The following is a 26,769-nucleotide window of genomic DNA, read 5'->3' on the forward strand; positions in this document are numbered from 1 at the left end:
GGGATTGAGAGATATCTACTGAATATTTAAAAGGAACAAACAAATTCCACAAAGATGTGGCATGATCCATAGTTTTATTGTCTGCTCGAGGTTTCATTGTCCTGAATAATGCCACTTCCTTGGCTATAAACATGTTGCCTACTGTTTTCTCCTTTACCTCAAGCTCATTTATCAGTAATCTAAATAGCGCCTGACCCCTACAGGTGAGAAAATCATCAAGGACCATAGTGAAATCCGCTTTTTCTTCCATCTCAAAGTTTCAGATTCTCCTCCTGAACTGTTCCAGCTTTTGGTTTAATTCTGGTCCAAGATGAACTCTGCTAGGACAGATTCCAGGTTCCTGTTTCTTCAGAAGTCAATACCACACTGTCTATCTTTTGTATGTGAGACAGTCTGATACTAGATCAGTCCATTGCAAGATTAAGAGACAATCTCCCATCCAAAAGAGCTTGGCTTCTAATCAGGAGAAAGAAGTGGAAGAACATGAACCTCAATGTTGTCACGGTATGTAGGCCTTACCTTCAATACACAGCAGTCCCTGGAATTCTTTCATAATGGCTTCTTTAGCGTTTCTGCAGTAAATCTACTTAGCAAAAGTTCTTGTAACCTTCAGCACCTGCTTATCTGTTTCTAGTCCAGCTTGGCAGGAGAAGCTTGACAGCATGTTGCCATTCCCCAAGGTAAAACCTGCTGACTTAGGTCTCCAAAACAAAAGTCATCATCTTGTGCAAGTACCTGCATGAATGGAACTATGACATCCAGACATATCTATGTAGAAGTCCAAGCAACTGACAAGATTTCCCACACCAAATATCTTTGCCACAGTCATTAATGCAGCATGCAAGTATTCTCTGCACAAGGGGAAGTATTCCTAGAAGAAGCTGCTGTCTAGGGAATCTTCAAGAAAGTAATTCCCATGCCCAGTTCCAACTTCTCTCCTACCCAGTGCCAAGACACTTATGCACTCATCTATTTGTGACTCATCCCCCCTTCCTTCACTTTCAGTGTGTCTTCCACCCTTTCCTTATTTCCCCAGAAGTGGGAAGTTAGAAAAAAAAAAACTATTTTACCAGCAGATGTGTTGATTACATGTCACCCACAGCAAGTCAGAAATTAAATGCCCACTTGTGTGTTTAAAGGGATCCATCTTTAGAAACAAGCATGGAGTCATTTTGAAGGCAAAGCCTCAGAGCTCTCTAATTTTTACCCACCTGTTCCCTGTTATTTATTTAGTGGGTTTTTCAGAAACAGCTGGCAAATCCAGACAAACAGGACTTGAAATGACATCTGTCAGTGTTTGAATGCTATTTAAACTGATCTTCTACTAAATTAGGCCCACAAATTTGATTCCACCCTCCCTAAGAGGCAGAGGGCCACAAACTAAAGGGTAGTGAGCCATATGCACAAACACACACACACACACACACACCAGGCTTTTCTTTTGAACTCTACTCAGGGGCATCTGCAGGGGAGTTGAAAAAATCAAGATGGCAGCTACAATCATGCTATTGAAGGGCAGAGCTTCAGCTGAATGATCGTAGCTACCATCTTCATTTTTTTGACCCTCACAATGTCTGTCCCTGCCCACATTAATATAAACGTAGGCAAATGAGGCAACATGCATGGTTCTTCCATCATCCCATTTAATGGAATATTAACTGAGGTTTCCCACTGGGTCATCCATTTCCAACCTCTGTTGTTTAAAGAAAGAGGCCCTAATTTTAATTTTGGCTGCACCAACTAAATAAGGTTTACAAATCAGTAGCAACAAGAATTGCAAAAAGAACAAGAAATTCCTGCTTTGTTCTACAGGAAGGACATCAAACAGTAAAAGCTTAAATAAAAGAAATGATAAAACCATTGCAAAGAAACCATTTTCCATATAATATCACAGAGAAAGTAATTTAAAAAGAGAATGTTGGACATCTTTTTCCAGAAACAGAGAGACTGGAAACCAGTAGATATAGGAATCTCTTATCAGTGCGGTCAAGACTAGCAACTTAGGCAATGGGGAAAACTTTTATTTTCCGATATATTTTCAGGTTTTGAAATGCATACTTAAATTAAGAAAGGAATGTGTTTCAAGCACTGAAAATAATTGTGCAGACTTAAATAGAATTGGGGCTGATGGGTTGCCTACAGTCACATTAGGCATAACTTTGGCCCAGTGCTCATTGTGGGAATAAGAGCATGTCCTGGGCACTCTCACAATATGTCTGCCAGTGGCTGGACTAGTCACAAAATGCCCATTTACCTGAAGGCAAATAGTGAAGTTGCATCTCACCTCCACATACTGGATTCTCTCTTCCATTTGAGTGTTCCTTAATTGTTTTTCTGGATAAATTGTGCATTTCCAAGGGAATCCATCAGCTACATCCATGTACTCTTTTTATTTTCTAGTGTAGCTAGATGACCTACAGAGGTTCCATACAGGTTAAGTTAATATTAGAGTTTCCTGCTTTGCTTGACCATATATGTGCCGCAGGGCCCTGAACTGTTTATGTTGAAGGACACTTAGAACTTCTGAAGATAACAGAAAGCTGGCCAGGTGGGTCTCCAAACTGAATGTCCACAAGCTTTCAGGGTTTCCCTTTCCAGCTCCCCTGCTTCTTGAATTGCTAGTACAGGAAGGCTTCAGCTGGGTGAACTGCTTAGCCTTGATCAGACAAACATAGGTTTGATTGGATGAGACATTATGCCAATGAAAAGAAAAGTTAGATGCAGCTGGTCAGTGCAAGAGGAGGCAACAGGCTTTATCTACTTTTAGCACTCTGGACAGTTCCTGGTTCTTCTTTATAGTGAGTTTCCTGTGGTTGTTTCTCCTAACAGACCCTCATACTGAGAAGAATAACAGCAGAATAAGGTGGCTGAGAAACTGGAGCAGTATTTCTCAACCTTGGCAGCTTGAAGATGTGTGGACTTCAACTCCCAGAATTCCCCAACCAGCATGGCTGGCTGAGGAATTCTGGGAGTTGAAGTCCACACATCTTCAAGCTGCCAAGGTTGAGAAACACTGAACTAGAGGGATTTATTTCCAAACTATGTGTAAACTCAAAAAGTCCAGAAGATAATGGTAAACCCTCAGACACATAACATATGTGCCAAAGAGGGCAAAACAATCTGCACCAGAAGCCTTTCTACCATTGCTAATACTGAACTCCAGCTGAATACTTCCCTCTTAATTAAAAATGAAGCAAATGGTCCTTGCCCAATTTCTCTCCCCATGAATCAAGTGAGGGATTTCTAAATGTCATTTGCAAACTGTTCTAATTCAAGATGGAGGGTGGGATCTCGGCTCTGATTATGATCCAAGCCAGAGAAGAATTTTGGAGGGGAATTGGACTGTAATTGCAAACATCACCAAATTAACTATGCCACAGCAGGTAAATACAATCTTCAGGAAGTTAATTAGTAAAAAAAATCACTGGAAAAACAGCAACATTTTGATTTAATAATATGGAAAGGCCATCTACACATAGCTTCCTTTTCGTTTCTTGTCTTAGAACCATCATAGATGTTAAAAATGAAGCTGTAAGCTGCCAAAGGTCATCTCCATCAGTTAAAATTTGCCTTGACCACGAAAATCAAGATAAGCTTTTATTTATGACTTCTTAATGTTATGGAACCAACACATAGGAAATAAGAAAAAGTGAAAAAAATAACAAGGGGAGGAAAGAAAAAGGAACAAAGGAGGATTGTGCTGACTATTTAAAGGCATTTGTTTTTATTTTTTTGAAAAAGATGCCACATTTGACTGCTTTTAAACTATCCTACTGGTGTAGGCACCATGATGTCATTGCACAAGTCACATTATTTGCACATGAGGCCACTTAGCTTCCTTTGCTCCCTCTCATGGATGTTCTTTCTCATTGAACAAAGCATGCCGGTTGCTTATTATGATCTGGCTTCATTTAGGCTTCTCCAAGTTAGGGTCCTCCAAATGGATCGAACTGTAGTTCCTAGAATTTACAGCCAGAATGGCCAATCGTTGGGCAATCTGGAAATTCTATAAAATGCTTACTTTTCTTTGGAATGGAAAGCATTCCAAAAGAGGGTGGAGAAGATAGGGTACCCAGATGGAGGGGAAATAGTTTGCTAGAGGATTTTTGAACAGAAAACCAGGTCAAGATTCATCTAGTCATGTTTCCAGATATCCCTAAAAACCCATAATCCAAATTGATGATGAACCAGGGTTTATCCCTGGCCACCCATAGTATCTGAGGATACACTGTTTCCTGAGAGATGCCATGAGCCTCTTTATCTTGACTTGGATCTTTGCTCCAACTGGAACAATGTTATTTTTATTTATTTTCCTGCTGGCTTGCTTTATAAATGCATATTTTGTCCATCCAAATACAAGTTAAAAATCATCCAGACTATTCTCTAATAATCCTGGGACCCCCAATGTGGTAGAATCGGTATGCCCAGGGAGATTCCCTGGGGCACAAATCAAGTTCTTTTTCCACCTACTTTTTTTTTAATTTTAAAAATATTTTTTTAAAATAAATAAGTGGGTATGTAGCTACAGCTCAGCACTTGGTGTGCATGCCCACCTGTCCTGAGGGGAGATAAGCGTAAGCTCAGGTGGCTGAAGGTAACTTAGGAAATGAGAAGAGCTGATGAGGTGCATTTATGTGGGTTCTCTTTTTTTGTGAGAGCATCTAACCCATGTCTTCCTAACTCCAGAGTTCTCCACCATCCCAAAATGCATTCATTTATTTAATAATGCTCGCCTTCTCTCCCATTAAACATTGTAGTTGAACAGTAGCTTTCAGGCCACCTCTAAGATGCACCCCACATCTAATAGTTTTAGGAGGTGCCATGGGATCCAGGGGCTGCAGGCTGTCTACCTCATTATTTATTTTTTGTGGTTAGATTTCTATCCTGCCTTTCGTTCAAGAGCAAAAGGAGGTTTCCTCCTCCTATTTTTCCCCACACCAACAAGCCTGTGGAGTAGGCTGGGCTTAGAGAGAATGACTGGCCCAGAGTCACCCAGGGGATTTCCATGGCTGAAGGAGGACTTCAATGTGGGTCTTCCTGCTCTTACCCAAACTCCTATATCACAAGGGCTCATTCTTTGTAGCTCTCTAGGACTTATTCCAGCTTCTTCTAGAGATGTTGAAGAATGAACCTGCATTTTTGTTTACAAATCACACATTCCAACTCTGATGGATGGTCTTTTCCCCAAAGGTTTATGTGTCAGATGAAAGCATGCCAGTTCATCACTGAGGGTTCTCTGTGTAGTCCTCCAGAAGGTCTTATGCATGTACCTGTTTTATGGGGTTCTGGACTCCCTATTGTCCTTGGATTGCAGAATGGAGATTAACCTATTTGGGGCAGAAACCAACCAGCCCCCTGCCACTGATGTGAACATTCACAAAGCTCTGTGTGTGTGTGTGTGTGTGTGTGTGTGTGTACATTACAAAACTCAAAACCTTCTGTCAAAGATGCTTAGGAGATACATCCATTTAGGTGTTTGGGTGGGACAATCAGCTCTGATTAAATTCAAACATTCAAACTTATTCATAAAGCAAATTTGTTTTGATTCAGGCATCCACATAGAGTTGGCCCGAACCTACAAACTATACTCAATTTAATTTGGACCAATTTGGTCTATTACAAGGTGCGTGTCTATGGAAACTATCCAAATTGGTCCAAATCGTTCAATTGAATTTAACAAATCGAATCAATCCTCAGCGTGATTTGCTGAAGCCATGTGATGCTCCAATCATTCCTAATGGATTCAGAGCATCAGGCCTATGGAGTGTGTGTTTTCAGCTCACTAGGGTTGCATCTACTGTTTTCCTCGCAAATTCTTGAGTGATGTAATCCAGGAGACACAATTTGTATAGGTGCACATATGCGTGTCTTTTGCTCCCCGACCCTTTCTTGCTTTATTGTCCAAGATACTGGGAACACTCCAGGTAATTACCTTCTGAATAAGTTAAGGATTCATCTCTGCTAATGGATCTCTCACAGATGAAAAATATATTTATATTGTATACAACAAAAAAATTCCAGTCATGATTAAATTTGCGTGGTACACCAATGCAGAAATCTTCATCATAAGCTAGCAGTACAAATGGCCAGGATTGGGGGGTGGGGAGAGGCAGGCAGAAATGATAGTCTCCAGGACTCTGGAAAAGTTTTTTTGTCATTTGGTGCAATAATCATTTCTAGCGGTGGCTTCACAGATAATTTGCTAGAAGGTTTCTGATATTTGTCTCAGTTCTTGGGAAATGGAAGGGAACAAAGTTTTCAATACTTGTCACTGTTTAGGTTTGAGGGGGAGGGGAGAGCTGCCATTTTACTTGTACAAGGTCCCAAAATACTCCATGCCAGGGTCTTGATGGAGTAGTGAATAGCTTGCTAACACTATTGCAGGAGTTTACAATAAAAAATATGAAAGAAAAGAATGAAAAAGGGCCATTGCTGATGAGGAGCACCATTCAGTGGAATGCTCCCATTTCTGTGCCCAAACATAAGGTTTTTGAGAAATCATTTACACACAGACCTAGTTAAAGCTATTCATTCACTTACAAGTGAGTTTGATAAAAATAATTATGTGTTCATTGCATTAATCTCCTGGCCTTGAGGGAACACATTGTATTAGTTGCTCCTAAACCATAGTTACTTTGTCATCCAGAGTCACTTAAGTTGGGCAGCTTTATAAATCTAATAAATAAATAAAATCATAGAAAAGGAGGACCTTGGAAAAGGAGGGAATCAGTCCAAGGATGTACCTATGATCAAGCCTAGCTTGGTAACTAATTATTTGGAACAAGTCTTATTAGATTAATTTGTATTAATAGACTGTGGGAATGGTGTGGACATAATATATCTTGACTTTAGGAAAGCATCTGACAAAGTCTGTTACGATTAATAAGAATATTAAGTATGGGTTGGGTGGTCCGTTTATTGGGTGGATCCACAGCTGGCTTGGAAATCACGTTCAGAGACTGTTCGTTAATGAATCCTCAATAAACCGGAATGTGGTATCAAAGGAGGAGGGTTCAATCCACAGCCTGGTACTCTTCGAAATGTTCATTAATGATGCTGATGAAGGCATAGAAGAAATGGTTGACAACTCTGCAGATGATTCAAGAGTAGATGCTAAACTTTGCATAGCCATAGTGGAAACTAAGACTCATAAGAAATGACTGAAGGAACTAGGTTTGTTAGACTTGGGGAAAAAAAGATAGTTCAGAGTGATACAATATTATTTCTCAAGTACCTAAAGGGGTGTTATACGGAAGGATTTCAATATTTGTACTTTATCATCCCTCAGTTCAGGACACAGAATACTATATTACATGACAGCAGATTCTAGCTGGGGAAAAAAACCAATAGTTGAAACACTTTGATGGTGAAATTCATTTGCAAGAGAAGTGCCAAGCCCCATTCAGTGGAGGCTTCCAAGCAGAAAGTGGACTACCGTCTGTATGGGATGTTTTAATTTGAATTCTGCCACAGCAAGTGGTGGGCTCCATAACCCCTTCCATAATAGTTGTATGTTTTATTAGAATCCTATGTTATTGCTTCAAATATACTAAGCTCACAAAGTTCACACACACACACATTAAAAAGGAAGATAAAAACTAACAAGAACCAATATTTAGAATAAAGAGAGAAGAAAAGAGGAAATAAGAAAAGAACAGAGTGCAAAAAAAGGAAAAATATAAAGAAATGATTTCCGATTTTCTTTTACAACAGTTAGAAATATAACTGTAAATAAACCTCTTACTTTACGGTTACAGCATTGCTTACATTTCTTCTATAACCTTTTTTTTTCTAAGCACCAAAACCATACATCATTTTTTTTTTCTGTTTCACATGAGAAGTCTAAAAGGGGTTTCCAATCAGCATTAAACTTAGACAATGTCTTACCTTTAATCAAACCTGTCAATTTGGCCATCTCAGCCAGTTCCATCATCTTCACCATCCATTCCTCCATTGTAGGTGTTGCCTAATCTTTCCACCTTTGTGCATACAATAATCTCGCTGCAGTTGTCATACACAAAAACAAAATTCCATGCTTACAAAGTTCTTCTGATGAAAGAAATTCCCAGGATGGGGATGCGGGTGAGAGTGAATTAGCCATTCCCATTATGCACCAAATGGTGTAGGTGGCCAAAAAAAACTATTAAGTTCCCTGGGCTCCTAAAAATGTAGGTGCAGCAAAAAAAAGAAAGTTAATTTGAGGCTGTGAATATTTAATATAATTCCCATTGAGTGGGAGAGATTCTGTATTGGGTTGCAACTTTTAAGCACAGCATAGGAATCAGAGACAGTAAAGTGCATTGGTCAAAAGGCAAAGCAGCGAAGACTAGCTTAAACCGTAATTAAGATGACTTGCCCCGCTATTGTTAGTTTACGGAACTGGAGATAACAAATGTGAAGTCTAAAGAATTAATGGAGCACAAATATTCTGATTTCTCTCTTTCTCTTGTATAGTGGGTTTTTATTTTTAAGGATAGGCCCAAAAATGTTGTTTGGGAAAACATTTGCTGGATCATCTGGACCATACAACATACAACAGAGTCCACGTTTCAATCCCTAGCATCTCTGGTGCAAGAGAGCAGAAGTATTTGAAGCAAAAGTCTTCACCCCTTTACAACCAGCTGTCCAAATCGTTGGAATAGATCAGCCTCCCACAAGCCTTCTAGGTGTTTGAGACTGTAACTTCTGTAATTCTCAGACAGCATGAATACAAATCCCCGTACAAATCAAAGAAAGCAAGAAGTACCTTCGCTGGATCTTTCTGGAATGAAGTTCTTCTCTATCACCACTGCCACCTCCAGCTTACCTTTCTGGTCTTTTCTGAAGGACTGGACACATTTCCAAACAAAACACCAGACTGTAATCACCTCACACTTATTTCCTCTGTGCTGGGCGGTGGCCAGAAGCAATTTTGGAAATAAAGATCCAGAGTCCATCACTTAACTTTATACCATGCTTCCCTCCCTCATGTGACAGATACCATTTAAACACCTACAAGGTTATTTTTAAAACCTGCACCTGGAATTCCAATTGTCTTCTGACCAAGCTTGTGAATAGCTAACACCTACCGAGGGACCTTTCTCCTTTAATTGGTTCAGTCCTCCTGCACCACCAAAATATCGTATTCAGACATTTCATGCCCAAGCAACAGCTGCTCTGCGCTCCCTGCTTGCAGGCCTCTCAGGGATGTGAAGGCAGAAACCAGCAAGGCTGAATATAGAGAGCTGAAAATCAAGCAAGACTGTTACCAAAATCATATGTGGGTTCTCTCAATTTCCAAAGCTCAGAAACAAGCAGGAAAAGAATCCTGTTACAACCACTCCTCGTTTAGCAGCTACCTCATTCAGTGACTGTTTGCAGATACAACAGTAATTTAAAAAGAAAAAAACCATGCACATTTACAAAGGAACCTTGTGAGCCAGACAATAAAAGCCTTCAGGGTGAAACTGATTATCGCCTGGTCAGTTTCAGGCAGCAGGGCCAGTGGTGGAGGGGTTCTAATTAACTGATGAAGGTGACAAAAGCTGAGCTTGTTAACTTGCAGTTAGCACTTTTTAGGGAAGTGCTGCCTGCAGAGAAAAGCAGCTCAGGAAGAGATAGCTTGTTTAAGCAATGTCTCCATCCTGCAAGGTGGAAAAAGGGGAAAAAACAGGTCAGGCATAGGGCACTGTAGGAGAGGACTTTATCTGAATGAGGCAGCAGCAAGTAGTGATCTTCATATTTCTCTTAGTCCCGTGTTCACTTAGTGGCCAGGTTGTTGGAATGGATTGCAGTGGCTAAACGAGAGGATGTACTACATAAAGATAAGAGAAAGTGATGCAGCAGAGTTTCTAAATAGATGTGATGGAATGTGAGGATCACCTTGGAAGACGAGGGGAAGAGATGCTGCCTAGGGAATGATCAGATAAGAGGGGGAGGAGCCCGCAACTGAGTAACGGACAGGAAGAAAGAAACTTAGGAAGGACCTGCCCTAACTACTCAGGTGGTAAATATGAGCTAATGAGCTAATTCTACTTTATTGACCGAATCTTGCAAGTCTGCAAGTACAAACCTCCTGCCCTCCTTATTTACTGCCTGAGTAGTCAGGGCAGGTCCTTCCTAAGTTTCTTTCTTCCTGTCCGTTACTCAGTTGCGGGCTCCTCCCCCTCTTATCTGATCGTTCCCTAGGCGGCATCTCTTCCCCTCGTCTTCCAAGGTGATCCTCACATTCCATCACAATATAAATCTGGCCAGATGCCTATCTTCTGCAGTAAATCTTCCCCATTACAAGAGGGCTATCCATAAGAAAAGCCACTTATCGACCTGAGCCTCCTCCTTGAATCTACTCATCTAAGTTCATGTGTTCACGTTGGCATTTTTGCAGAGAGATGTAGTGCATGCCCAGGGTGAAGCTCTGAGAAACAGGGAAAGACAAAAGCCACTGGGCATTTTGCCAGCCTCTGCCTGTCCCCGAAGTACAAAATCCAAGGTGAGGGAGCACCATGCCTTTCTCTGCTTTAAGCTGGAAATCCAGTTGGCACGAAAGTCCTTCTCCTAGTCCGATTTTTTTCCCCTTTCATTCATCCCATCAGCTCTGCTTCCCTTTGGCAAGCAAGATGGCAGGTACTTGGCCGGGTGAACACTTTCCACCTGAAAGTGATGAATGGAGACAAATGGGGGCTGGCAGAAACAAAGAGATGCCCCTGCCTCATCTTGCTGAGTGGCCTTCTAGCAAAAAGGACAAGGGCACACATCCTTTGGAGTCTACTGGAAGCAGGGAAGAAAGGCAACTCCATGATGGTCCTTCTCATCACACAGCCAGCAACTGGGAAATCAAGGAATCAGTAACATTGACCCCATGTTACTAATCAAAACAGGCTTCTTTGGCAAGGCTGAGTTGAAATCAGTTACAGAGGCACCAAAGAATCCAGGAACAGAATAAGTAATTTCACCGTAAGAAAGCTAAGAAGCTTTGATGAAAGAATTCCAATGACTGCTGTGGATCAAAATCAGTCCCTGGAATTTATAATGAAATCAAAGTTCATATTTTTGTTTCTCTTTTTCCATTCAAGCTATGCCCCAGGCTGGGAGAAAGCAATCTTTGGGGTAAAAACCTGGTTTCCATGTATCTCTTGTTTGGGGGTCAGGTTGGAGATAAGTCTGTTTTCTTCTGACTGTGGGAAAATCAACTCTCCCACTCTCAGAGACAGAGAGAACCACTTGGAGATTGTGACTTAGACCTGGAATGGAACTGTCATTGTATGACTGACTACATCCCAAGGTGGGTCCTTGTGCCATATGCTTGCATCCAACATGGCCACGTTGAAGGGACGTAGAAGAACTCACAGATACTGTATAGTGGGAAGGAAGTCACAGGATGAATAATCAAGAGCTGAGTATGCCATTTTCTTGGCAAGTAGTGGTTTGCCCTCGCCTTCTTCTTCTTATGGCTGAGAGGGAAGGACTGGCCCAAGGTGCCCCGGCTGGCTTCGTGCCTAAGGTGGGACTAGAACTCCCGGTCTCCTGGTTTGTAGCCTGGTGCTTTAACCACCACACCAACCTGGCTCTTTCTGAAATTTTAAATACTGTCTTTTAAGACATAAAAGGCTGATTTCTGCAAATCTGAGTACTCTTCCATTTAGCTAGTTGAATTTTCATAGTTCTGTTTTTAAGTTCTTGTTCTGGGCCTAATTGGCTACTCTTGTCTTATTTTTGCATTTTATTCTTCTACGAGAAATTGCCTCCCTCCCTGTCTCCCATTGCTTGGTGGATTTTTTTCCTCCCCCCTGTCATTGTTGTCATCTCCCTGTCCTCTTGTTCATTTTCTATAGGCTGCTTTCATCTGGTGGCCTTTTTGCAGCTAGGAGACAAGCTGTTGCCTTGGTAACAAAGCCCTTTAGATGGTTGGAGGCCAGGGACCACTCAGCATGGATGGGGAGGGGAGAACCATGCTATTTTTATTATTCAGACAAAGATCCAGAACTCTGGTTGCTAATGGAGAAAGTGGCCACCAGAGAGGGACTGAGTCTGCACTTCTCTGGCACTAGCTTCTTTCATCACAGTGTTCTGTCCTACCTTTTCCTTCGTGGTGCATCACTGGCAAAATATCTTCCAGGAAATTGGGACTTCCAGGGATATTTTCTCAAAAAGACAAAGTTGGAGCCCGTCCTGTATAAGCAGAATAGAAGGAAGGACTGTTCTTTTGGATCATTCCATGCTTGCACCCAGTCATGGTACAAACATGTCCTGGAAACCTCTGTTTTCTGTGTCCCCTAGGCAGTTGCCTCCATCTCATCCCCGAAGCCTGCAGTGCAATGAACCAGGCTTAAGGTACCCTTAATTGCATCAGCGTTAAGATAGTCCTTTCTCATACCATTCATACACCATCCAAGGGCAGCCTTAAGGTGAAAAAATACATTAGGCTTTGTCACTTTTCTGTAGAGAAGGCCCAGGGACCTGGCAGTGACTGGGAACCGAGGCAACAGAGAAAAGGAAAGGGATTGGCAATGGTGACATCCAATTTCATGCTGGTGTTGTCTTCTACCAGCCCAAGAATGGAGTCAGCACTTCAGCTCAACAGTGGGACCCAGTTCCTTAAAAAGGATGGATGGAGCTTCAGACCCACGCAATTGTTCCCTAGTAGTGAATATATTTCTGGTTCCACAGACTAGACGGCAGATGTATAAGGAATTAGCACTCCAGTGCTATGCGAAAGGGTTAAATTCCACTGATTTCAAAGGCATTCAAGATGTGCTAATTGCTTAGAACAGAGGTGCCCAGTGCAAGGCACTCAAGAGCCTTAAGTGTTGATCCTAGAGGTCTCCAAAACCTGTGACTGTGCTGTTTTATTTTTAATTGGATAAAAGGGGGGATGCTACGAGATGCATGTCAGGAGAGCAGCTATCTCAACTACTGTATATGTAATTTTAATTCAGTTTCAACTAAGTGAAATCATTAGCCTGCCAGACATTGCATGTTCCTGGTTTAGAACAAGGTTACTCAGCCAAGGGAAATGGAGCTGGAGTGGAGGGAAAGGCAGAGGCAACCCCAGGATCCAGCGTTTTCTTCAGAATGACAAAAGAAGCGGTGAGCCATCACGAGATGAACTCTGCCCCGTATGTACATGGTTGCAGCATCACAATGCAAGAGGGGTGGAGCCTGCACCATGACATTGCTTTCATCTTTGCTAGGTCAGCCTAGACCTCCCCTGGATGTCTTTAATGAGTGCAAGCAATCATCTGTCTGAGGATCACCAACTCTACTGATGGAATTAGATGTCACAAAAGAGATTGTTGGTGTCTTGACGCAACCACGTATAGGTCGCCAAATTCCAAATGGATTTTAACAGGGGTGGGCCGTTAAACTTCTACATCTACAGTTTAGCAAATGTCTTTTTTGAGTAAAGGGATTTTATGCAACACGCTTGGTTACTCAACTGACACATTTTCTGGATTCCTACCAGACCCTAAACCATAAACTAACCCAACAAGCTTGGTTCACACAACACACTAAATAAACCCAACCCCCCCCCCTAAGGTTAACACTAACCAAGTTTAACCATGGTGTAGAAATGCAGCTGCTTGGTCTTTCCCTAACATGGTTAAGCTTCTTGTGTGAATGTTATAGAGAGCTGCATCTTCTTTTATCCAAGACATCCAAGTAGAAGTGTCTTAATGGACTAAGAGCAGGGGGAGGACAGGCATTATTACCACCCTATAATATTTGTTTGTGTGAAAGAAAAAGAAAGATTAATTGGACCAGCAATTCAAGTTCGCATGTCAAAATGAATCTATATTTTCATCAGTTGTAGCAAGTTTAACCTGACAGTTCTCAGGACTCTGCTGGCCCCTCCCCTCCCCACGCTTATTCCTGGCCTTATTCTCACTTGTTCTGCTATTTAATTTGCCTGAGTGATCTGATCCCCGATGAGTGGATCAGAATAAAACTCACTGAGCCTGGAATTAACCCTTCTATTAAGTGATTCTTAGCCAGTCTGAGTCTTTTTTTGTGTCAGCATGTGGGCCTTGCATTCAGCCTTGACGCCCGGCGATTGCCTGGACAAGTCTGTGCTGTTTTCTTGGCAACATTTTTGGAAGCAGTTTACCCCTGTCTTCTTCTTAGGGCCGAGAGAGCATGACTGGCCCAAGGTCACCCCCTGAGTATCTGTGGAATAAGGGGCACTAGAATCTGGGCCTCCCCACTCCTACTCAAGTGTATTTTCCACTACATCACATTGGCTCTTGGGTTGAGAAGTTGACTTGACCCAAAGTCACCCATCTAGAACTCATGATCTTTATGTTTCCAACCTGGTACCTTAACCACCATAGCAAACTGGCTCTTGGGTTGAGCCCTAAGTCTGACCAAATTTGGCCAGCATGCAGACCTATTTGTGTATGTCTGTGTTTAAGTGTGCGTGTGTGTGGGTGTGGGTGGGTGGGTGGGTGGGTGTTATACATGGATGGGCCATGAACTAAGAAGATTGCAGGAAATAAGGCAGCAAAAATCATGAAGTCTTCTTCCATGAAGTTTCTTATGACGGGGATAAAGTCAAGAGGAAAAGTTATACTCCCTGTGAAGATTGATCTCTAACTGATAATCCCATCTGCAGCTTCCAGTCCAATGGTGATTTGTTTGTTTGTTTGTTTGTTTTCAGTGTTTATATAGCCACCCAACCCAGACAATGTGACTGAGTGGTGTGCAAAGAGAGGGGGGGAAAGAAAGTCAAACCCAACAAATACAACCCCCCCTGAAAAACAACAAAAATCCCACAACACATATAATTAAAACCAAGTAGACAATAAATAGGGAAACAGCTGAAGTCTATTATAACACGTAAAAAATGGGAACTCCCCTCATTCTGGTCCAAAGGCCCATGGGAAGACCTTCCTAAAGGCCTGCAGGGTTGGGACCAGCCATATGTTGAGGAGATTGTTCCTAAGGGCAGGAGCAGCACTGAGAAGACATGCCAACTGTGTCCCACAGGATGACATTATTTCAAGGACAGGACCCAGAGTGTGCCCTCCCTATTGGATCATGTGCCAAGGGCAGATGCCCTTCACAGCAGATAGTCCTCAAATAACCTAGTCCGATGCTAAGTGATAACCAGCATCTTCAGTTGTACCCCATGAGCCAGTGTAGCTCACAACATAGAAGTGTCACATAGACATAATGAGTACCAACCATAACCACCCATGCTGCTGCATTCTGGATCAATAACAGCTTCTGGATGGTCTTCAAGAATAGCCCTATGCAGAGCACATTGCAGTAGTCTAGTCAGGAGGTGACTAAAGCATAAGTGACCATGAGCAGGGCCCTGCAATCCAGGAACAGGCACAATGGGCGCACTTAATGAAGTTGAACAAAGGTTCTCTTCACCACAGCTGCCACCTGCTCAACAAGCAGGAACTTTGAGTTCAAGAGGACCCTCAAGTTACACACTGAATCCAAGCAAGTCAGTGAACCCCTACTGAGAGTCAAAGGTGAGATCTCTCCAGTCTCAGGGTTGGTCCTGGTAAGGTTGAGCTGAAGTGTATTCTTGCCCATCCAAACTTCTACACCAGTGTTTCTCAACCTCAGCAACTTGAAGATATGTGGACTAATTCCCAGAATTCCCCAGCCAGCCATGCTGACTGAGGAATTCTGGGAGTTGAAATCCATACATCTTCAACTCCTTTTTGTTTTACCAGCAAAAAATACTTAGTGTGATTTAAATAAAAGTTTATTTAATGATTGTTTGGCCTGGTGGGTCATAACCCATGGAATAATGCAATATACAAAGTTGGCTAAGATCTTACAAAGACAAATAGGGCTGTATCTGGAGAGAGAAATGCCAAATGGATAGGCAGTTTTCCAAAATGTCAGTCAGCAAGAATAGGATGGAAAATGGAGGTTACAAAAAATTACAAGAATGAGGTTTACTTTTCCTTTCTAAATTACAACCAGATTTTTGTATAGACTGTGCCAAAATCAGAACATTTTATGGCTAATGGTAGCAGTAGATTTCTCTGAGAAATCATCACAGTGAAGAGTCTTGTAAAGAACTGAATTTGGAGAATTCAAATAGTTTAGAACAGGGAAGAAAGTGAGACAAGGATGTCTAGTGTTTTCATGACTATTGAAACAGAGAACATATTCTAAAAATGGCAGGATTGGGATAAGACGTGTCTCAGAATCAGAACATCGCTTCATTAGCAAAAAAAAAAAGTACACTTAGAAGAGCTCCTGATGAAAGTGAAAGGGAAAAGATAAAAATCTGGGCTAAAGTTAGATGTTGAGATGACCAGTCATGTTGACCTACATGCTTAGTCAACTTACAGTTGATGACCAAGCAATGAAAGTGGTAGATTTTCTTTGGCTCAGAACAGCAGTAGATCAACATCGATAGTGTGCTGAAGAAGTAAAGAGTATATTTATCTAAGGAAGAAGAGAATGACCAACTTGGACAAGATCATAAAGGATGAGGACATTTCAGTGATGACAAGAGCAGTAGTCTTAAAAACAGTGGTTTTCCAGTGGTAGCATATCCTTCTGAAGGCTGGATTCTGAGAAGGTGAGAGAAAGTAGGTAGATGCCTTTGAATGACAGATTTAGAGACAATTACCAGATGTACCATAGACTGCAAGGAGAATCAGCCGGTCAGTCACAGACCAAATAAGAGCTGACACCCTTTGCGGTGATGGTCAGCAAGCAGAAATGCATCTACTTTGGACACATGACATGAATGGTGATAAACTAGAAAAGATGGTTCTGTTTCTCAAAAGTGAGGGAAGTAAAAGCCCAAAGGTGCATCTATATACTCACCCGGCTGCATTCTGGACCAGTTGTAACTTCTGGGCAGCCTTCAAGGGCAACCCCATGTAGACTGCACTGCAGTAGTCCACACAAGAGGTCACTGAGTCCTGAGTGACTGGGAATAGGGCCTACTGATCCAGAAATGGGCATAGTTGGTGCACAAGGGCAATTTGTGCAAAGGCCATGGCTACCATCTGCTCTTCAAGCAGGAGTCATATGTCTAGGAGGTCTGTCCACCTCAGCAAGTTCTCTCAATTTCACCAGCCATTCCTCCACGGTGGATAATGCCGAATCTTGCCATCTTTGTGCATAGTAATCTCGCCCCAATAATCATATACTGCAATAATCTTCCATGGCTTTTTTCTAACTGTTTTTCCATCAATCCTAAAAGGAACAGTTCTGGCTTCGATTGAATATTAATCTTTAAAACCCTCTGTATCAATGTGTGTATTTGAATCCAGCATTTTTTAGCTTTTTTATATGTCCACCAAGCATGAAAAAATGTCCCTTCATGTTGTTCACATTTCCAAAATACATCCGAAATGCCTTTACACATTCTAGATAAGTTCTCTAGCATCATGCACCTAGAGTGTGGTTCACAAGTTTCAGTGCTTTCTAATATATTTCTAAAGCTGATCCTGCTTTGCCATGTGTTAAATCATCAGCAATAATTCTAGGATAATGAAAAAAGGTAGTTTTCTTTTCTTTTCTTTTCTTTTCTTTTTTTGGCAGCATTGGCAGCAAGAACAGAGTTTATTCAGCTAAATGTAATTGAGTCACAGACAGTTTATGATCTTGTTTTGTTTTTTTTAATCCCTGCCTAAATAGATGTCAACATCTGTTGACCTTGGATGATCTCCGAAGCTAAGCAGGGTTGGCCCTAGTTAGTAACTGAAGTGAAAGGCCGCTGTAGACTGGGAAGGGACAAAAAACAATTTCCAAAGAAAGCTGTTGTGAAGCACTTCCATGACTCTGCCAAAAAAACTGCAGGTGTCCAGTCACCAGGGTTTAAACCTAACTTGAGGGTATCTTGAGAGGTTTCCCTGTGGGGCCAGAGATGAAGAGCTGTCTCTGGTAAGGCGTTCTGCTGCGACAAGTCAACAGAAACCTCGGCTTCAATCATTGGGCTATTGCTGTCATTGCTCCAGGAGAGAAAAGGACAAGGATGATATTCCAGAGGCATCTTAGGTCTCACCAGAGGAGGCTTTAAATGTTTTTTTTCCAGCAAGCATTTCCCTGGGATGGACGGAATACAAACTCTGGAGCCAGCATGATCCATATCTCCCATTAGTAAAATAAGACACTTTTGACCTGCTGCTATGGGAAATTGTAGGATATTTCAATCAGCAATACTGTAGAATAACAATATCATCCTTTCCTGAGCAAGGAAAGGTCGTCAAGCAAATACAGGTAGTCCTTGACTTATGACCATTTGTTTAACGACTATTCGAAGTTACGATGGTGCTGAAAAAAATAACTTGCAACCGGTCCTCACACTGACAACCGTCACAGCATCCCTGCAGTCACAGGATCAAAATCCAGGCGCTTGGCAACCGGCATGTATTTACAACGGTTGCAGGGTCCCAGGATCACGTGATCACCATTTGCTGCCTTCCCAGCTGGCTTCCAACAAGCAAAGTCAATGAGGGAAGCTGGATTCACTTAACAAGCATGTGATTCGCTTAACAGCCATGGCAAAAACAGTCGTAAAATCGGGTGTGACTCGCTTAACGACTGCCTTGCTTAGCAATGGAAATTCCGGTCCCAGTTGTGATTGTAAGTTGAAGACTTAGAACAAAGACATTCAATGAGACTGCTCAAAAGAAAGAGGCATGTCTCAGGAAAATAAGTATGCCAGAGTCAGTGCCATAAAAGCAAGGTTTGGAGTCAGACTTCTGTTGGCAAACAGGTTTCCAACATTGGATCTGACTACCCAGTTGTGGTTTTGATCACCTGACTGATTTCTGGACTACTGTAAATCCTGGGCCTTGGATTTGTCTGCATGGACCTTCAGCTTCGGAAGTAAGCTTATTCTTTTCCCTGAGCTCCCGCATTCCTGCACTGCGGGGAGATTTTGCTCTGTCTTCTGGAAAAAGTAAGCAGGGTTGGACTTGGTTAGTATGTGGATGGGAGACCACTAGGAAACCCCACAGCTGGAGTATTAAAAAACCCTGATCTAAGTCTGACCTCCTGCTCCTGCAATTCCTGGCCCAAGACTTTTTCTGACCCCCATCCCCCAGCAGCTCTTGCCTAATGGACCCACACTTGTAACCACACAAGAGGAAGAAAAAACTCCTTTTCGCTACGGAGTAGAACAGAGGCGGCCAAGAAAATGCAAATTTGGGAAAAGACATCAGTGGTGTGTCTACGCTGTCTTAAAATACAACTAGCCAGCCACACATCTGTGGTTAAATACAGCTTACGTAGAGTGAGGGATAGGCTGACGTCTCTGTGCTGGGGAGCTGGGGAGCGCTGGAACCGGTAATTAGTTGCCTGCTTAAAATCTGATGTCAGAAGGTGGAGATGCAAATCCACTCTGCAATTAACAGAGGAGATGTGTCAGCGTGCAACGGGGCCCTGGACAAGGTCTGTAGGCTGCATGGGCTGTCCTGGGGAAGGAGATAAGCTGTCATCCTCAGCCCATGCTTCTCCCCATCTTCTCTCCATGCAAACTCATAAATAAAGATGTTTTGTGTGTGCAGATCTTCCTCAGATCTAAGTAAAGGTAATGTTGCTGCTATAAGTTCATTTTTTGTATGTGTCCCCATTGCATTTGTTTTTTTTTCCCCCTTTGGTTTTTGGGTTTTTCTAGCTGAGTTTGCTCCATCTTCCGGAAAAAGTAAGCAAAAGTAAGCCCATGGATAGCACAGCAGTATAAATCTTATAGATCTACAACTATATAGAATGATACAGATTTTTTGTGGATGTTGTGTGTATGCGTTAATATAAAATGGAGCATTGCCTTAAACCAGTGTTTCTCAACCTTGGCAACTTTAAGACGTGTGGACTTCAACTTCCAGTATTCCCCAGCCAGCTGGCTGGGGAATTCTGGGAGTTGAAGTCCACACGTCTTAAAGTTGCCAAGGTTGAGAAACACTGCTTCAATCATCATCCTGGATCAAAGCTTTGGATCAGTAGCCCACTCCTTTAATCCAGAGAATGGAAAAAACTTTTGCACATAAATGAACATGAGCAAAAAACTTTTTTTTTTTTCTGGAGCAAAGCAGCTGGCCAAATCAAATCTGGACACTTTGCCGCTTCAGTAAGAACCACTGAATGGAGCAAATCAAGACACACATATCACACCTAGATACACATATACAGGGCTACTCAAACATCCTTTATTATGGTTTGAAATTTTGGAAACTCCTCGCTTTGAAAATGCAGTTAGTGGAAAAAATCCCTTGTCCCCAAAACAGCAAACTGAAATAACCTGGCTTTCCAGGGCAAAGGAAATACATTTCTCCCTTATCCTGACTCCAGAGACTCCCTTGCTCACATTTCTTCCACGGAGTGAGCAATTTTGCTAGAAATAAATCAGTATGCTAAAGATCCCATGCACTGGGCTTATCGATCACAGTTGACTGTGCAGTGGCAGCACCTGCAAAGAAGGGGAAAGAAGAAAAAGAGGCAGAAAAGAAAGAAAATAAGAGAGAAGTAAGAACGTAAGATTGGATCGGGATCAGGCTATTCAGCAAACTTTTTGCTCCAGCCCTGCCTCAAGGGCCCACTTCTCTACTTTTAACTCTCTAAAATACCAATTTGGTATTCATTAAATAAAACCCCAGTGGGATGGGAGCTGCTGGAATGGTAGCCTTCCTCCCCCACCCCTCACCCCCGCCGTTTTGTTTTATTTAATGGTGCACCTTTGTACAGATGGCAAAGCATGGTAGGCGATTTGAATCCAACCACCTGGGCAGGCTTGGGGCAGGAGGGGAGAAGGGCTGAGCGGAGTCTGGAGGGAAAAGCGAAAAGAAGAAACATCCAGCCATGCCACATTTCAAAATCTTACCTGCTGGGCCCAGGGAGAGGGGAAAAAAGGATGTTAAGGTCACTCACAGTTTGAGATACATCCTGGAGTGACCAGAAGAAAGGGAGAACATCTCTGCTTAGACAGTTAATTGCTTATTAAGTCAGCTAACAAATGGACATAATGAAGGGCCAAGTTCTGTGCCCTTTCAGTGAGGTGTAAAGTTCCTTTTTTATGTGTGTGTGTTATTGTTGCTATTCATCTTTCTTTTAAAAAGTTGATTACTGTCAAGTCTGGAGTTCTTCTCTAACCTGATGATGCCACCTTCCAGAATGTCCTGCCTTCCAGATGCAGGGGGATCAGATTTTGTCATCACCAGCCAGCCCCGCTGGTTGGGAGTTATAGAGGCTGAGGGCATTAAGTTGCAGGAATCCAGAGGAGGACCTTCCATTTGACAAGCAGATTTGGTACCACCCAAAGCAGTTAAATCTTTCCCTTTGGACAATCACACTCCTGAAATTCAGCATCGAAATAGCCAAAATGGCCGCAGAAAAAGGATGCTTAGTCCAGCAAATGAGTTGCAAGCAAGCTAAGGACATTGATTTAGTCCCACTGAAATTTAAGCCCTGTTTGGTTTGATGAACTTCTGGGTGTGGAGACTAGGTCTAAGCAAAGGTCAAGGAATTAGAGAGCAAGTTATGGGCACTATCAGGAAATGACCACCGATAATCAATGTGGATAGTCTCAGATCACCTGTTGCAAGAAGGTGATGTGATCCACCCCCATCTCTAGCAGCACACGTTGCTCTCTTGCCCCAGCTTCTTCTTCTTTCTACTTATTTTCTGAACAGATGAACATACTTCCGGACAGGACACTGACAGGAATGTAGCCACCCAACATTTTGGCCTTATTTAATTTTGCTTCCAGCATGCTCGTTCCCCACTTTTTTCAATTAAAAGCATCCTTTTTAAGAAGAAAAAAAATCACATGGAGCAAAGAGTGTGGTCACTACCAAGAGTGGTATTAGTGGCAAGGTGGTGCCCAGAAGTACCACATCTGGGATCAAGGTCAAGATTCTGAAAGTTGTTCCACAGAGACTGGGTGGGCCGATCCCCTCTGAGTAGAAGGTGAGACGACTGGGACACCAAGGTTTTTCTCAGACCCGCATCATTTGTTCAGAGTCATTCAGCATTCAGGGCCACCTGTTGGAGAAGCTTCAATCAGCAAGTTACAGGTTGCGACATTGACCATAGGCTCATGGTAAACAGTTGCACTGTTTTTCTGTCAATATGTAATTATCTCAAATTGCAGCAGCGCCATAATAGGTTGCCCTGCATCTTTGGCTGGCTGGACAGGCATACAAGTAGTCCTCACTTAACAACCACAACTGAGACTGGAATTTCAGTTGCTAAGTGAAGCGGTCATTAAGCGATTCCAACCAGATTTTACAATCTTTTTTGCGGTGGCTGTTAAGCGAATAACCGCAGGTGTGAAGTGAACCACGTGGTGGTTAAGCAAATCATGCAGTTCCCCATTGATTTTGCTTGCCAGAAGCCAGCCAGGAAGGTTGAAAATGGCGATTGCGTAACCACAGGATGCTGTGACAGTCCTAAATCTGAACTGATTGCCAAGTGCCCAAACCATGATCATGTGACCATGGGGATGCTGCAACAGTTGTGAGTGTGAGAACCGGTTGTCAGTCAGTTTTTTCAGCACCTTCGTAAGTCTGAACCATCACTAAACAAAATGCTTGTTAAATGAGGACTACCTGTAAAGTATGTGTTCAGCCTCTTGTTAATGAGCAGGGAACTCTTGGGCACTTCTGTTGTTCCAAGAAAGTGAACTGATGTATTCTGGAAAAGAGCTTCCTTAGCAGAAGGATATGAGACAGGCCTTGCCAGAAAGGGGAAAGGACAGCTGCAGTGATGCGGGAAGGAAGGGAAGGGAAAAGGAGGAAGAGGTGGACAATGCTGCAATTAGCAATCAGATGTGCGCGTGGAATAAGGAGCGTTTCTCGAAAAGCAAATACTTCTAGAATATTTTTTTATCCTGTCTTTTGCTGGTTTTAATTATTTTGATATTTTAAGTGGCTCTGCAGAGCGAGGTTTTAAATGTGGATATTGGCTGGGTTCTCATAGGAGTAAAACACCATCGCTTTATCCTTGTTTGTTTGTTTGTTTTGACTTCAGCACCATTTGACTCCAGACCCATTCTGGACAACTCACCATGCAAAAAACAAATGCAAAGATAATAGGATAATTTTTTAAAAATACACTAAGGGAAACAAAGGGCAAATCCAGACCACTGACATCAAAACTTAGGAAGCTATGAGGAAGACATCTAACCAGAGTTCCACCCACCCATCTCTGGGGCCTGAGAGAACAGCCAGGCCTACAAGGCCTCCTGAAATGCCATCAGGGTGAGAGCCATGTGGCACCCCATAAAAGAGGGGCTTGGGAACTATCTCTCCTCCCCCGCCCCCCCAATACTGACCGGAACTGGCCTTGAAGAAGAGAACCGTTACAATACGGTGCCCCCAATTCCCATACCCGGAGCCAGTCCAGAAGGATTGGACTGGCACTCTAGGTCCCAAATGTAACACTCGGAGGGTGTCTATACTAGAGCCAGTGAAGTCAGTTTTAGTTCTTTCTTCTGGCAAAAGCAGGTCCACGTCGGGAACAATCTGCTCTCAGCCAGTAATAACCAATCATCAACAGAAAACAAGTTGGAGGCTAGCTGGCCCGTGGCTTGCCGGCAAGCAAAGGCCGAGGTGTGCTCTCTGAGACCCTGAGCATGTACAGTGATGTTACTGTGCAAATCCTGCCCTGCAGCAATGGCATGGCTCAGGCGTGTAAAGTGGGGGCTTGAGCAGTGATGCCACTGCAGGGCGGGGCTGCCACGACTTGTCCTGTGTGCTGAGGACTCCCCTCCCTTCCTTCCTTCCTTCCTTCCTTCCTTCCTTCCTTCCTTCCTTCCTTTCTCTCTCTCTTCTCTCTCTCTTCCTTCCTTCCTTTCTCTCTCTCTCTTCTCTCTCTCTCTTCTCTCTTTGTTTCTTTCTCTCTCTCCTTTCTTCTTTCTTTTTTCTTTCTCTCTCTCTTCTCTCTCTCTTCCTTCGTTTGTCTCTCTCTCCCCTTTCTTTCTTCTTCTTTCTCTCTCCTATCTCTCTCTCATCTCTTCTTTCCTTTCTTTCTCTCTCTCCCTCTCTCTTCTCTCTCCTTTCTTTCTTTCTTTCTTTCTTTCTTTCTTTCTTTCTTTCTTTCTTTCTCTCTCTCCTTTCTTTCTTCTTTCTCTCTCTCTCTTCTCTCTCTCTTCCTTCCTTTCTCTCTCTCTCTTCCTCTCCCTTCTCTCTTCTTTCTTTCTCTCTCTCTCTCCCCTTTCTCTCTCTCTTTCATCTTAAATTTGTTAGACGTAATATCTTGCGAGAGTGATAGAATACCAGAAAGATTTGTGCAAGCTAGATGGAAAACCATGAAGTGGCAAGTAGGAACTGATGGAGTTCAGTCCATCAGTGAGGAAGGCCAATGGATGGAGATGACCAAACCTGACGAAATTTTTCCCAAAACTAAATTCCATCTCAGTGAGATTCTGCTGGCAAGTATGAAGGTCCCAGAGAGGCAGTTCAGCTGATTTCTCCCTCCCTCCCTCCGCGTCTCTGTTGGTGCAAACATCTGCTCTTTTCTTTCCTAGGCTGACGCCAAGATGGTCTGCGATGTCGTGAGTCGGATGGAAGACACGGAGCCCTTCTCTCCAGAGCTGCTTTCAGCCATGATGAGGCTTTGGGCAGATTCTGGTCTCCAAGAATGTTTCAACCGGTCCCGAGAATATCAGCTCAATGACTCAGCTCAATAGTGAGTTTTTGTCAACCCTCAGAGGTAGTCCAGACAAGAAGCACCAACCAGGAGTCCTAGCTCTGCCTTTTTGTAAGGCTACCTTAAAAGAATCTGGCAAGTCTGAGACTGCATCCCTCCCCCATCACCTTTACAGTCCAAGAAACTTGGGAGGGTCCCTTCTGCGACATTTGCCAGGGCCCCATTCCTTCTGCCCACTCAGCTGCTGTTTGCCTGACCATTGTCTAGTCTGCGGCTCTTCCTCCTGTCTCCCAAGGTCATTCCCACATGCCATTACACCTTAATCATCTGTGAGAATGTCCTTGAGACTTGCAAGATTGATGTCAGCCCTTCAAGGTAGCCCAGACAAGAAGCACCAACCATAAGTACTAACACTACCTTTATTGTAAGGTCACAGTAACAGAATCTTGAAAGTCTGAAAGTACATCTCCCCCCCACCCGACTTTACAGTCCAAGAAACTAAGGAGGGTCCCTTCTGCGACTTTTGCCACACCCTCATTCCTTCTGTGGGCTCAGCTGCCTCTTATCTGCCCATTGCCTAGTTTGAGGGTCCTCTTCCTCCTCCTGTCTCTCAAGGACATTCTTACAAACCATTACAGTTTTTCATACTGGTTGCAGGTGGATGGATTTTGTTGGGTTCAGGGCAAGAGTGGAACACCACGATCCCTGTCCTGATTTTCTTAGTTTGCATAAGGCACTCGACCATAAACTAAATGATCAGACTGGCCTCACACAACATGGCAAGCCCAAAAAGACCTAATCAAGTTTAACGAGTGGGGTAAATACAAGTCTCAGGTTGTAACTATCCTGGGTAAACCTGTTGTGTGAATACAGCCCCATTGGGCTAAATGAATCAGGGGCAAAAAAAAAATCAATGCAAATATGCAAACATTGTGCATATTTTACCATATGCAGATGGGAGGCAGACATATGTATACTGTAGGTAGACTGAAATATTTGGATTGGACATTTGTATGGAGGAGAAGCACAATGTGAGCCCCCCAAATCTCATGAGGCTCCCAAAAGTCTTGGGTACAGCCCCTGGAAATCTCCAACAGTTGTTACAAAATTGTACAAGGATGTGGAGAAGAATCATATTAATGACATCTAATTATAATTAAATGTAAGTGTAAGCCATCTCAGATCAAGTTTAGATTTTCTCCTGGCCCACCTGATTCTTAGGGGAAGAGATCCACGCACATCGTTCAAAGGCCAGGTGTAGCTCTTGATCCGGAAAAAGTTGTGTAGTCATGTACCTTTGCTTTATAAGCTTGACCAGTGTGGTGATTGGATTTGGATGTTTTTCAGGCAATATTTGGTTCAGCAAGCTTGGCGAGTGGCAGGCTTTTGTGAGCTTCAGAAACTTCATCAGAGGAAAGTCCACCAATAGCAACCAAACCAGAATAAGACCACCTCTTGCTCCAGCAATCCATGAGATAATAGGGGCAGAACTTAATAGACCACTTTCAGGGCAAGGCTTTGCCGAGTTAAGCCCCATCTTCACTTTTTCCATTTCTCTGCACAGGAAGCTGCCAGGGTGGGGGGCGGGGGGAGTCACTCCCTGGGTCTCACATTGAGGAAGGAAAGCATGTCATGCAGGATGAAATAGGGGAGCCTCTTACCACCTTCCCTCTGCATGGAAAGATCCGGATATTGGGTAATTTAAACCCATTGAGAAGGTGGGCATCAGATAAACCAGCAATTGCTACCCTGGTAAACATGCAAGAAGGAAGAGAGGCAAAAATGAAGCCAACCAACGCTGGCAATGCCTGTAGAAGTTTGGAGGACTGGGCAGGATTATGTCCGCTTAAGGTCCGTATCTCTGAGATAAAGGGCCCAATCGTCCCGTGCATTTAGGAACCAGTCATTGTATTTAGACAGTTGTCTGCATTAACAGTGAACAATGGGGAGAAAAGAGAAGCATGCATTTCGCCAGGTATAAATCAGGTCTGGGTCACAGCAAAAGCAAACTCTAAAGAGATTCTAAGCACTGGCTGAGGGCAAAGCTAACGGTTAGGAGCAGAGGGTACAGGTTCTGCATGAAGAAATTCCCAGATTCAGTTTCTACCATCGGCAGGTTGTGTTGGAGGGCTGCTGGAGACCAGCACAGATGAGAAGTGTCCAAGGACCGCCCTTAGCTTATGAGTAGCACCCCAGGACCATGCTCTGCAAAAGAGAGGG

General features: G+C 43.0%; 1 protein-coding gene across 2 annotated transcripts in view; it reads left to right on the plus strand.

The window, feature by feature from the left end:
- Positions 1 to 26,769, plus strand: part of GNAO1 (G protein subunit alpha o1) — a 199,594-nt gene that overhangs the window by 112,738 nt on the left and 60,087 nt on the right. For both annotated transcript variants that reach the window (XM_063313157.1, XM_063313156.1), the window contains exon 4: positions 24,428 to 24,588. In XM_063313157.1, coding sequence (XP_063169227.1) covers positions 24,428 to 24,588 — 161 coding nt within the window. The remainder of the gene's footprint in view (positions 1 to 24,427; positions 24,589 to 26,769) is intronic.

This window comes from Candoia aspera, chromosome 11 (assembly GCF_035149785.1).
Source record: "Candoia aspera isolate rCanAsp1 chromosome 11, rCanAsp1.hap2, whole genome shotgun sequence".
Classification (NCBI taxonomy): Eukaryota; Metazoa; Chordata; class Lepidosauria; order Squamata; family Boidae; genus Candoia; species Candoia aspera.